The sequence below is a fragment of the Emys orbicularis genome, chromosome 4 (genome assembly GCF_028017835.1).
Source record: "Emys orbicularis isolate rEmyOrb1 chromosome 4, rEmyOrb1.hap1, whole genome shotgun sequence".
NCBI lineage: Eukaryota > Metazoa > Chordata > Testudines > Emydidae > Emys > Emys orbicularis.
The window spans coordinates 65,544,727-65,558,413 of NC_088686.1; the positions used below are offsets into that span (position 1 = coordinate 65,544,727).

The following is a 13,687-nucleotide window of genomic DNA, read 5'->3' on the forward strand; positions in this document are numbered from 1 at the left end:
GAATGCACCAGTTTACGTTAGTATTTGTAGAGCTCTGCTGAGGGTGGTATTACATGGGCTCTGACCAAAGACTAAGGCATTCTTCTAAGCTAGAGTTGTCTGCCCTTTTCCTCATTCCCAGAAAATAAATGTGAAGTTACCTGTATTTTTGCAGCTAAAACTTGGGCAGAGATTCTAATGAGAGCATCAGTCTTCTTCTGATACTATTATCATTTTTCTTCTCAGGACACATTTCTTTTATATCACAACATTTTAAATAGGTGCTGCAAAATTTTAAACTTTAACTTAATGTTCTTGAAAGGTGCCACACTGACAGAAGTCCTGTAGTTACAGCATAGGTATAGTGCCAGTGAAAGCTTCCCCATACTGCCCTGCAAATGTTTTGGCCCAATGGAGAAATAGAAGGAAAAGAGTAGTTCAGGCTTAATGGCCAGTTTAATCCTTGGTCTCACTTGTGAGACTACCAACGAACAAGCATAATATGTATGGGGTGGTTACAAAACCTCTTTATTAAAATTTTAAAAAATTACACCTGTGTAAAATTTCAGAAACCTCTCTAACTTGGCTATAGATCTACTTGCCTCTTTAACTTGTATTTCATAGCTCCTTGTCACTGCTGCTATAAGAGATACTTGGTTATAATAGGGCTTTCGCTATATCAGGCCATCTTTGCTTTTTCTTGGATCATGCACTAAAATCATAATGGTGTAAGTATGACTTAAGTTGTCCTGTGTTTAACACATCAATCTATTGCTGGAAAACTACCTGAAGAATCAAGGAGAGATGGCATCAGGGAATATATCTGAAATGCTAGTTAAGTGCATGAATGTTTCCCAAGGTTGCTTCAACCTCAAGGTACCTCTTGCTCATCCCCGGTTGAGGATTGTGTCCAAATCAAAATAATTATGCTTCCCTGTTCATCTATAGTCTTGTATCTAAGATGTTGCATAAAATGACAATTAAAATCTGATTTTTAAAAGCATTAAGGCCTGGTCTAAATACAGCTTTTGTACCAGCATAACCCTTTTGGTTAGGGGGTAACTTTTTCCTCTCAAAATATTTATAGTGGTACGGCTCCTACTGTGAATGAAGTTATACTGCTACAAAGGTGCTTTATACTGGTATAACTTATTTCCATACTAAAAGGAGAATACAGAATCATAGAATATCAGGGTTGGAAGGGACTTCAGGAGGTCATCTAGTCTACCTCCCAGCTCAAGGCAGGACCAGTCCTACTATACTGATATAACTGTGTGTTCACATTAGGATAGTTGTAGTATTTTGTACTGTTTTAACTATACTGGCATAGTTAAAGCACTACAGCATTTGTATGTACGTTGCAGAGTTTTGTTGCCAAAAGTTATGCTGTTTTAATTGAAGTGCTTTAATTAAAACAGCTGTTGCATGTCCACACTAGCTTCTTGTGTTGGTTGAGTACATCCACGCTAGCAGCTCTTGCCTTGACACAGAGCAGTGCACTGTGGTAGCTATCCCACTGTGCAACTGGCTGCAGGGTGCTTTGGGAAGAGTTTGCAATGCCTCATGGGGCAGGTACAGCATCACATGATGCAGGTTTCTCAATTCCCATCCTTCCATGGGCATCCTACTAGATTGCCAGCTGCTTTTCAACTGAAGTGTGTAGGGAGGGAAGTGGGGTGTAAACACTGCAATGCCACTGGTGGGGAGTGGGAGAGAGTTGAGTGTCAGCATGCAGTCTCCAAGTTCAGACAGCCACCGAAAGCAACCAGTCCTGAGGCAGGGAGTGGGGGGGAACCCCTGACATCAGCCCCCACCTCCCTCCCTGGCTCTGCACAGCAGTATCTCTCACTTGCGTGTGCGCGCACACGGGTGCACGCACACCCCCCTCTGCCTGCTTCTGAGTTCATAGTGTGGGAGAGAGCAGCATTCCACATTAATGATTTGCTCTTTGTTGCCGGAGCGGAGTGGCATGCTTAGCTGTCAGACCTTCATGGAGCTTTAACAGGGGAGGAGCACATGCTTGTGTAGCAGGAATACAGGGCAGCTGAGTTCAAAACAGTGAGCAGAGTGGTCATGGCAGGCATTGTGGGATACTGGGGGAGGCCAGTTATGGCAATATAACGAATGACAGTATCCACAGTGATGCTTTGTTGCTTTAAGTTTGCCACAAAAAGCCCTGTGCCTCTCATCAAAGTGGTTTTATTTTGTTGCCGAAAGTGGCATTGCAATGTGTACACCTCCACTGTTTTGCTGCCAAAAGCTGCCTTTGGGTGACAAAACTCTGCAGTATAGACAAGGCCATAGTGATTTAGCAGCACAACTGCTATTGAAAGTCACTGGTCTTTTTACTTTCAATAGGACTTGTGCTCAAGAAGAGGATATGCCCATTACTCAATTGGGGGGGGGGGGGGGGCGGAGAGAGAGACAATAACAGAAAATGTGGAAGTGCTAAATGCCTGCAAAATGGTTGGTTAGCGATCAGATGTTTAATATAGTGAATGCCAATGAAAATTAGGTAGGATCTGAGGCTAAAATAGGGAAAGAACAAATTTTAAAATTGCTTAGACAAGTTAGATGTCTTCAAATCGGCAGGGCCTGATGAAATGCATCCTAGAATGCTCAAGGAGCTGACTGAAGAGATACGAGTCATTAGCAATTACTTTCAAAAACTCATGGAAGACAGGAGAGATTCCAGAGGGCAGAGTGCCAATTTATAAAAAGGGGAATAAGGACAACCCAGGGAATTATAGACCAGTCAGCCTCAGTACCTGGAAAGATAATAGAACAAATAATCAAGCAATCCGTATGCAGACACCTAAAATATAAGGTGATAAGTAATAGTCAACATGGAATTGTCAAGAATCAATCATGACAAACCAACCTAATAGCTTTCTTTGATAGGGTAGCAAGCCTCGTGGATGGGGGGGAAGCAGTAAACATGGTATATCTTGACTTAAGTAAGGCCTTTGATACTGTCCTGCATGACTACCTCATAAACAAACTAAAGAAATATAGCCTAGATGGAGCTAGGTGGGTGCAGAACTGGTTGGAAAACCATTCCCAGAGAGTAGTTATCAGTCGTTCATTGTCAAGCTGAAGGGGAAGTTCCAATGGGGTCCCACAGGGATCAGTCCTGGGTCTGGTTCTGGTCAATATCTTCATAAATTATTTAGATAATGACAGAGAGAGTACACTTACAAAGTTTTTAGATGATACCAAGATGGGAGGGGTTGCAGGTACTTCGGAGGATAGGATTAAAATTCAAAATGATCTGGACAAACTGGAGAAATAGCCTGAAGTAAAAAGAATGAAATTCAATAAGGACAAATGCAGAATACTGCACTTGGGAAAGAACAAACAATTGCACGCATACAAAATGGGAAATAACTGCTTAGGAAGGAATACTGCAGAAAAAGATCTGGGGGTTATAGTGGATCACAAACTAAATAAGAGTCAACAATGTGATACCGTTGCAAAAATAAACCTGAACATCATTCTGGGATGTATTAGCAGGAGCATTGTAAGCAAGACACGAGAAGTAATTCTTCCACACTACTCCATGCTGATATGGCCTCATCTGGAGTATTGTGTCCGGTTCTGGGCACCACATTTCAGTAAAGATGTGGACAAATTGGAGAGAGTCCAGAGAACAGCAACAAAAATAGTCTAGAAAATATGTCCTGTGAGGAAAGACTGGAAAAACTGGGTTTGTTTCTTCTGAAGAAGACTGAGGGGGGACATATGTCTTCAGGTACATAAAACAACATAAAAGGTTGTTACATGGAGGAGGGTGAAAAATTGTTTTCCTTAACCTCTGATGACAGGTCAAGAAGCAATGGGCTTAAATTGCAGCAAGGGAGGTTTAGGTTGGACATTAGGGAAAAACTTCTCAACTGTCAGGCTAGTTGAGCACTGCAACAAATTGCCTAGGGAGGTTGTAGAATCTCAGTCATTGGAGATGAATTGGAGGTTTTTAAGACCAGGTTAGACAAACACATGTCAGGAATGGTCTAGTTATTCCTTAGTCCTGCCTTGAGTGCTGGGGACTGGACTAGATGTCCTATTGAGGTCCCTTCCAGTCCTACACTTCTATGAAATCACTTGGGTGCCTTTGAAAATCCCACCCTGAAAGAAATAATTCTCTCCCTCCCTTGCCACCTGGGGGAAAAAATCTGGTGTCCTCTCTTTTCCCTCTATTAATCTAGCATATATTTGGGTTTATCTCTTTTTGGTAGAACAAAGAACTTTGAGTCTGGTAAGTCATACAAGTCAACCTGGGGTGATGGTGTGGAGAACTCAACAGACCGTATTGTATCCAGCCAGCCAGGACGTGTAATAAATAATCAGCCACAGACCACTGGAGGAGCAAGTGGGGGATATGTTACACGGTATGTTTGTCCATCTTCCCCCAAACATGTATGCCATTAAGATACCTTTTAAGTCAGTTTCTTCCTCCCAGAATGCATTCAACTAGAGTGGCTATATATTAAATCCTTACTGTCAATTGGGAAGGAAGCCCTTTGGTGAATTGCTTTCATTTGGGGATTTATATCTGCAGTTTCACTCCTCATAGCATGCAGTGCTGGGCGTAATTACTACACTTGATTAGCCCCTGGATGCATATGAGCTTGGTGCTCAAATTATTGTGGTGAATGTTGTATTAGGATTTGCTCTGTCACATAATGAAAGGGCATCTGACACAGAATTTGAATCCCTCTCTAATACAGTAGAGCATAATCTGCCAATGGTTATCTTTGTTTTGAATTTTGAGGCCATTTTAACAAAACCGCTTTGGTCCAATTTCTTTCAGCAAAATGAATTTAAGGACAGATAGTAGCAGGCTGCCTGCTTGAATAGATATTAAAGTGAAACAGCCACCCTACTCTGAAAATGTGGGTTGTGATGAAATATGTTTTAGTGGGAGTTTATTGAACAACATTTTGGCAGTGGGGAAGCAACTTTCTGGTTCCTGAACACAGGGGTCTCCTGATACTTTCAACAGGATAACAAACGATGCCAGAGAGGATGAGATGGATGAAAATCTCGCTCAGGTGGGAAATATCCTGGGGAACTTGAAAAACCTGGCTTTGGATATGGGCAATGAGATTGATTCACAAAACAAGAAAATAGACCGGATAAACGAGAAGGTAAGAGCCAAATAATCCTGTTCTTGCCATTTCCATCTTGGATATAGTGACACAAGAGAAGCATTATGGAATACTCTTAAATTAATGGGTTCACCATGCTGCCCTTATGAGCATTTGCAGTGATCAAGTGCAACAGAAGTATGCAATCATACCATACTAAATTTTTACTACCATTTCCTGAGCATATTCAGTATCTTTATTGTTCAAATCATTGCATTTCCTTGCTATCCTCTGTCTAAACAATTCAGAAGCACAGGACCTGGAATGCTTATGGATTAGTGTTGTAACTGACAAATCACAAGATTGGGTACTGGTGGGAGTCTGTTATAGACCACTAAATCAGTCTAGAGCAGGATGGCTCTTTCAACATCTATCTACAGTGTGTGTGTGTGTGTGTGTGTGTGTATGGAGGGGAGGGGTGGGGTAACTGTTACTGTAGGTGAGTTCTATCTGGGGGACATATGAAGGAGGTCTTTATGTTGCCACTTTTATGACTAGAAAGGGAAGGCGATGTGGGTAACTTTTTTCCTTTTTGTCCTTTAATAGTGTTAGATGGGATCTTCTGGGTGAGAGTGAATGGGTTGTAAAAGGAGGTGAAGAGCTTCTACATTTCAGCAGCTGTGGGGTTGGCAGAGTAAAGATGTGTGATAACAGGGCATATTGGGGCATTGCTGAAAGAGGACAGAGTAAAGGTTGCATGGCAATCTTAACTGTGCATTTCCTGGTTTTCAGACGTTTGAGTTTTGCTCAACTCAGTGGTATGTTATCCCATTGCAGAACACCAAGCAACCTTACTTCTGCATTAACACAGGTTTTTTGCTACTAAATATACAGTAGAATGGTGGTTTTGCCAATGTATATGGCTTTAGACTGTTACTAGAACACTGTGTCCAATTCTTATATCTGCACTTTAAAAAGATTCTAGACAAATTGGAAAATGTGCAGAAAAGAACTACAAGAATGATTCGAGGTCTGGAAAACCTGCCTTACCAGCCTAAAGAAACTCAACCTCCTCTCTGCTAAACTAATAATAGGTTAACAGGTGACTTGACCAGTCTGCAACTATCTACAGGGGGACAACGTTCTGACAGTAAAATACTTTTTAATCTAGTGGATAAAGACATAAGATTAAACTCAGCCTAGACAAAATCAGACTAGAAATAAAGTACAAATTTTTAATAATGAGGATAATTAACCATTGGAATTACTTATCTAAGGGTGTAGTGCAGTCTCCAGAGTTCGATGTTTTTTTAAACCAAGATTGGATGTCTGTCTAAAAGACGCTTTGGCTCAACCAGACACTATTGGCTTAATGCTGAAATTACTGGGTCAGGTTCTGTGGCCTGTGTTATGCAAGTCAGACTAGATGATCATAATGGTCCATTCTTGTCTCAAAATCTATGGAGCTTGGATCTTTCCAAGAGAGATGTAAGAACACTGCCAATCGCCTGATGGGATTGGCTGATTCTTGGATGTTTTAGTTTAATTATTGGTGTTTGTGACCTTACTGTAATTTTTTTGCCAAGGCCATATTATGACAACAGTACATTCAAAAGACTCATGGGAGTCTGTTTTATACAAAATACTTTACCAATTCTCTTTCCTTAGTGTTTTAGATTAATCATTTTTCAGTTGGCAGTGCATCATTTTGCTCATTTTTGCATAAATGGTGAATGGCTTAATTTATCCTATATTCTAAGGGCTGAGTACTGTGGTATATTTTTAACGTTGAGAAGTTGTACCACAGGAGCTCTGAGGATGACTATTTTCTATGGAAGAAATTAAGTAGGAGGGAAAAATCCTATTTTTGTTTTGGTGGTGGATTCTCCTCCACACCCTCAAATCTCTTCCCTTAATTCCTCCAATTCACTGAAGCCAGTCATTTTATTTATTGAGTTGCCTTGAGGGGCTCGCTAGAGAGATTCGACTTCTTCCCTCTGATCATTCTGCCTTTGCAAAACTACCAGCCCCTGCTGAGCCAATCGGTAAGAGCTCTTGTCTCCCTTCTACCTATCCCAATGGTAGCATCTTGTACTTCTGTGGTCAAGCCCACAAAGAAATTTTGACATAGTTTTTGACTTTTTTTAAACCAACCTTTGTACTTTTGGACAATTTAAGTATTATATCCAGATGTATAAAAATTTTCCTTAAGATATGTATTAAAATTTATCTAACATTAGACTAAAAATGTTTGTTAAAGCTTTCTTAGTATCTAGTCTTCAGTCACCTGCAATTTTTATACATGCTGTTTCCTTTTTCAGGCGGATACCAACAAAGATCGTATTGAGCAAGCCAATGTCCGAGCCAAGAAACTCATTGATAGTTAATGAGCTTTCTGCCATTGTCCAGTGTCTTTCTCCAGCTGCAAGTCACCATTTTCATATCTGTGAAATTTTCTGTATTTCAAAACAACAGGGGTAGCAGAGTCGGGAAGAGAGTGCAGCAGGTTGCTTTTTATAGTACTTGTTTTCTTATCCTTGTGTGCAGATTTTGCTTTGACTCCATCAGAGCAGCAACAGAGCTCCTAATCATCTGCCCTACCTTCTTAAACCTGCTCAGGGCTTAGTTTTACAGCTTTGAGAATGTTCTTTCTCTTATTCTCCCTCACAACACAAAGTATTCTATTAAAATGGAATAAACAGGGTGGTATAATTGTGGAAAGGTTGGAGAGGAGACTTTACAAATTTTTGGGTTTTTTAATTACTTCACTTAGAGTTGTGCATTCTCCCTAAAATAGGAACTCGGTGATGCTTATTACTTGTATTTCTTAGTTTAGCAGGATAACCATAGTTTTACGGACACTTAGTTTAATTTCCAATACATATATGAAATCCATATATAAACTACCAAATTTAAGAAGTTCTGGCCCACTGGCTACTTGTGGGTTGAGGGCTTTAAAACATACACACTGTAATTTGAAGGAAATGGGAGGGGAACACATGCATTTTCATTCTTTGAATGTGAAGTGATGTTGATGTAGAGACTGTGGTTAACAAATTATGCTGCATTTTCTGGTAATACTTGTATTGTGTATATAATTGATTTTAAACACCATGCACCTATTTTACTGTTGAACAGAAGAAAATAACTCGGTTCCCATATTTATGCAATGGAAAAGATTTTATATCACACTTCTAAATATTTTCTTTAAAAGTAGGCTCAACAAAGCTTTAGATAAAAATGTAAGATTAATTGAAAACTTAAGTCTCCAGAAAAACATCAGACAAACTCTGAATCTGACCACCTATAGTAAGCATGCAAATTTCCCATCTGGATTCCATATCAAATTCACCTTTGTCAGTTCTCCCTGGAATTTGGGTTGTGCCTTTCTCCACTTCAGTACCACAAATCTCACCAAGTTCTGTTCTCCCACCGTGTGTTAGGGGCAGCTTTTTTTAAACCTCTGAATGGATATTAAATAATGAACGAGGGAGAACAAATTTCTTCACACATTTAAGTACAGTTTTTCTCAGTCTTTTAGTTTTTAACCATGTATACACCATAATTCACCCGCTATTCTGCATGATACTTCTGAACTATGCATGTGCTACTTTCCCACCTAATCTTAATTTAAATTAAGATGTATACCAGATAGCTGCTGTCCACTTATTCAAAAAGTTTTATGTTTCATGAAGTTAAATTTTTGCTTGGCAACATGTCACAATAAGTAGAACATTTAAAATACTACCTTGCTATAATGAATGCTTCATATGAAGGAACTACTTCTGTACCTCTCTTCTTACCCTGTTCTGGGAATAAGATGCTTGCTCTATCTTTACTATAATCAGTTTATGTAATGTAAAATGTTCCAAATCCAAGTTGTTTGTGGTGGTAATGCTGAGGTTCCTACTCATAATGGCGAATACCCCAATCAGCTAGAATCAAAAAACAAAATTGTTCACAGGGAAAATAGATGTGGATTCATGTTTTGTCTTCCAATAAACTTAGCCAATCTTATTCCCAAGATTCTAATGGTTTCTATTTGAGAGGTGGAGTGAAGTAGTTATGAGTTTTGTGTAGGCTGAAAGGGAAAGTGATGATTTCAAATAACGTAAGCTGTGATATTTGAATGTTAGTTTGGCATTCCCCCCCCTAGTGATTTAGTTGAAGAATGACCAAATTAATCACATTCAAGCTTATTTATTCTTTGCAGAGTAGTTGTCCAACATTCTTCTTATATAATTTTTTTTTGTAGAAAATCCTGGGGCAGAGGGATGGGACCTGCAAAGATTTAGATGAGTAATTTTGGTAATTCCTTAAATGATGGGAGTGGAACACAACTACGTATCCCAGTTATCAGTGCACTCCAGGGGCTACTATAAATGAATTCTGACTATGACCAAAAAAGGTGGACTGCTATATACAATAAGCAGAAAGTCAGGTCAAATTTTATGGAAAATCTAGTCTGAATAAGGCTTAAGTGAAGCAACCTTTTGTGAGTGATGGAAATTTCTCTGGGGTTGCATATTGTCCTCTGTGGCTTCCAAAACAGCTGGAAGGAAAATGGATTTTTAATAAAACTAACTGTACATTAATCCTATTAGTAGCTAAAGATATATACACACAACATGAGTAGCAAAGAAGCATTTGTGATGCCATTACCTACTAGTACAATAAAACCCCCAGCATGTGAAAGCTTAAGGGATTCCAGTACCCAATAAGACTTTCTTATACCAACTTAAGAGGCTTACGTGAAAGAACCTTTGTACAGAGCATGCCTTTTGCTTCTTTTTTTAACTTAAAGGTAGTGATGTACTGCTGGGAATGGAATACTTAAACTGTTTTCTTGTTGTTCCACTTACAGCAGAGGAGTTCTGCAATGTTATAATTCCTTGGAACTCTTTTCCCCCCTCCCTTTCATTATTACAACATCTTACCTCATGTCTGATTTCCCCAAGCTATTACAACAGATACTAGGTACATTGGCTAAGAGGATGCTGCGTTGAGTACATGGAAGATTAATATCACAGCTTAAAATTGTGCCCTGCATGACACTATTCATGTTTATGTAGCTTATCTGGGATTCACCTACAACTCTTGTGTGCCAATGTGACAGCACTGGGATATAGCTTGGTTATTAGATGAATATTAACATTTGTTTTATAACGGACACCGATCTGGGCCCTTGAGGGAGTCAGTGCCTTAATGTTCCAGAGCAAACTGCACAGCAATACTGTCTTTTGGCGTTGCCTGTTAGAAGCATGTATCCTATTACACATCATACTTTCTTGTTCATCGTACTTGCTGGACAGAATAAACAACTTATATGCATCATTTTTCTCACAGCAAATCTGATTCTTAATGATATTAAAATGAAGATTATTTCAGTTGCTGCTTTTAGTCACTGTTAAACTGTTATGTATTTGTATGAAAAAATACAGAACTCTCTAACTCACTGTAGTTTGTTTACTATTAAGTACTTGCCATTAATATTGTTTTAACCTATACACAGTCCAATCTCCTGCCTTTGGACAATTTGACAGAACTAAGTAGTTACCTCTAAGTTTTCACTTCCTGCAATTTTAACCTTTCATCTTACTTGGAGGTCCCGGTACTGAAAAGTGGAGAACTCAAGTGGTGAGAGCAGGTTCAGAAATTGTTACTTTTTAAAATAGTTCTCCATTCGTACCCTGGCATACTCCTTACCTAAAGTGTTGTATAAAGTTGTAATTAGTAGCAAGCAGTTGCCTATGTGAAGTGTCTCCATCTTTCTTTCCATCCTCTCAAAGCTGATTTTGAAAGATTCAGCTTTCCCTATCATAGGATGACAAAGCAGAAGCAGCAGCACTGAACCTTTCTTTTTGAAAATTTTGCCAAATGAAAGTTCTGGTGATTGAAGAATGTCCACCAACTCATCCTCAATCCACTCTAAGTGAACTCTAAGGATTTACCCTTTTTACTGTACTACACCACCTTTAAACACCACTCGATTATACAAAGCCTGACCTGTGAGCTGTATGTCTGCATAGCCCGACTTGTTGTGCTATCAAAAGTACTCGGGTTTTTGTTCTGGATCTGCCACAACAAAACTCTAGTTTGTGAAGTAACTTTTATATAAATAGTATCCTAAAATACTATGCAAATACAGCTGGGGAGAGAAAGTAAGAGGCTTGATAAAAGGTGGTGGATAATTGTAGATAAGATTGCAACAGCTTTGAGATGGGAGGAAGACAGTAAGGGTGGGTAAGAATAATTTACATGTGTAAATTACTCCTATAGAAGAGTAATACACTATACTAATGTAGTCTCCCTACTTGTCCATAAAATGACTATGCAGTTGTTTCATCGTTCCATCTTTTGTCTTCTGACACTCCCAGTAAATGCTAATTGTGGACATGTGGCCAGTAGACACTATACCTTTGAAGCTGCCAGCCTCATTTTACATATGCAGTTAGTTGCAGTCAATACTAATTTAGGCTGAATTTGAAGAAGCAGAAGTTAAATGTTGCATATGTGGGTACAGGTGAGGGGGGAAACAGGTGCACAAGAATTGGAAGGGACTGAGGCATCATACAGACAGGAATACAGCGAAAAGGACAAGTGAACTGTGTCTGAAAGAGGTGAGTGGGAGGAGTGTATAAGGAAAATACAAGATGACTTCTGAGGCATATACAGATTACGTTTTAGTTTTAGTAGTCAAATGTGGTATGTATCCTGTACCTCAGAAATCTTAGTGTTAGTAGAAGCAATGTATGTTAATACAAGGATATACATCATAGAACAATGCTAGGTTTATGTAGCTCTTGTTTGAAAAGATACCTATCCATCCAAAAGGCTAGAGCTGCTGACCAGTTCAAAGTGACAGAGGTGAAAGGGCTCCTCTTTGACTTGCATGCCTTTTTCCCTGTTTTGCCTTTGGTCTGACAAGTGCTTGATTGTCCTGCAGGAGGTAAAAGAAGGCTGCATCAGTGTCCTCTAATGGAGCTACTCCTAGCTTGATCAGAATTAATGGTGACCCTGAGGATGTGGGATCTGCTCAAAGACCTTTTCACTGTTTTATTTGCCTGATGATCCCTTGCATGCTATTTTTCTTTAAACTGCTTTATAAAGCTGATGTCATTCTGTCTAGCTGGTATGTGACAGTGACCCACTGCCAGGGAAAGTTACACCAGAAGTGCTAATTCAGGCTCAAAGGCAAGAGTCAAACTGTCCACTGCAAAGGCTGAGGTTTTTTCTAATTTCTGAAAAAGATAGCCAGAAAGTGTTTGTGGGGAATCAGCTGCCATTCACCTATTGAAGGAGATCACACTTTCTACAAGAGATAACAGGCACAGTTTGTCTAAGATTGTCAAGGCTGTATCCCCACTTTGAACTTTAGGGTACAAATGTAGGGGCCTGCATGAAAACTTCTAAGCTTATCTACCAGCTTAGCTCTGGTCCGCTGCCACCATCTCAAGAATTCCCTCCCTGGGAAGCCTTGAGAAACCTTTCACCAATTTCCTGGTGAATACAGATCCAAACTCCTTGGATCTTAAACAAGGAGAAATTGACCCTTCCCCCCCTCCTTCCTTTCACCAACTCCTGGTGAATACAGATCCAAACCCCCTTTGGATCTTAAAACAAGGAGAAATCAATCAGGTTCTTAAAAAGAAGGCTTTTAATTAAAGAAAAAGGTAAAAATCATCTCTGTAAAATCAGTATGGAAAATAACTTTACAGGGTAATCAAACTTAAAGAGCTCAGAGGCCCCCCCTCTTCTGTCTTAGGTTCAAAGTACAGCAAACAAAAATAAACACTCTGGTAAAAGGTACATTTACAAGTTGAGAAAACAAAGTAAATCTAAGACGCCTTGCCTGGCTTTTACTTACAATTTTGAAATAAGAGAGACTTGTTTAGAAAGATGGGGAGAACCTGGATTGATGTCTGGTCCCTCTCAGTCCCAAGAGTGACAACCCCTTAAACAAAGGACACACACAAAAGCCTTTCCCCCCCCAAGATTTGAAAGTATCTTGTCCCCTTATTGGTCCTTGGGGTCAGGTGTCAGCCAGGTTACCCGAGCTTCTTAACCCTTTACAGGTAAAAGGATTTGGAGTCTCTGGCTAGGAGGGATTCCATAGCACTGTACACAGGAGAGCTGTCACCCTTCCCTTTATAGTTATGACAAAGATAAACAAAACACTTTCCTGCCACATATGCCAGAGAAAAGCACTATTCAGGAAATAATGTCACAAACAAATAGAAGTTGGGAGGAGCTTGTGGACTTTGTTATAGCTGAGGGAAAAGGACGGAAGGAAGGAATCTACCCTTTTTTCCCCACTGCTCATCTAGTAAGGCTACCCACAACTTAGAGTGGTGAATAAATACACCACCAAGAATGTAAGAAGCTTGCCCATGTGCAAGCCATAAACAAGGGAGGAATGTTACTGCTTTAATATGGACGACTTGTGTGGGAGAAAGTGGAAGCTTATGTGTGTCTGTGCTCAGTACATCAGTAGCTAGTGAACAGCTTCATAGGATTGGTGGTCTGCACTGCCTGAAGTATAATGTGGCATTGACCATTCATTGGTGCTTCTGTTACTTAAACAAGCTATCAACTTTTTTTCAGGTTAGAGAGGGCAAGAG

General features: G+C 39.7%; 1 protein-coding gene across 1 annotated transcript in view; it reads left to right on the top strand.

The window, feature by feature from the left end:
• The window catches only part of SNAP23 (synaptosome associated protein 23), a 42,154-nt gene extending 33,215 nt beyond the window's left edge, over positions 1 to 8,939 (top strand). Inside the window, exons 6-8 of the mRNA XM_065402608.1 lie at positions 4,215 to 4,367; positions 4,982 to 5,126; positions 7,388 to 8,939. Coding sequence (XP_065258680.1) covers positions 4,215 to 4,367; positions 4,982 to 5,126; positions 7,388 to 7,453 — 364 coding nt within the window. The 3' untranslated portion in view covers positions 7,454 to 8,939. The remainder of the gene's footprint in view (positions 1 to 4,214; positions 4,368 to 4,981; positions 5,127 to 7,387) is intronic.
• The last annotated feature ends 4,748 nt before the right edge of the window (positions 8,940 to 13,687 follow it).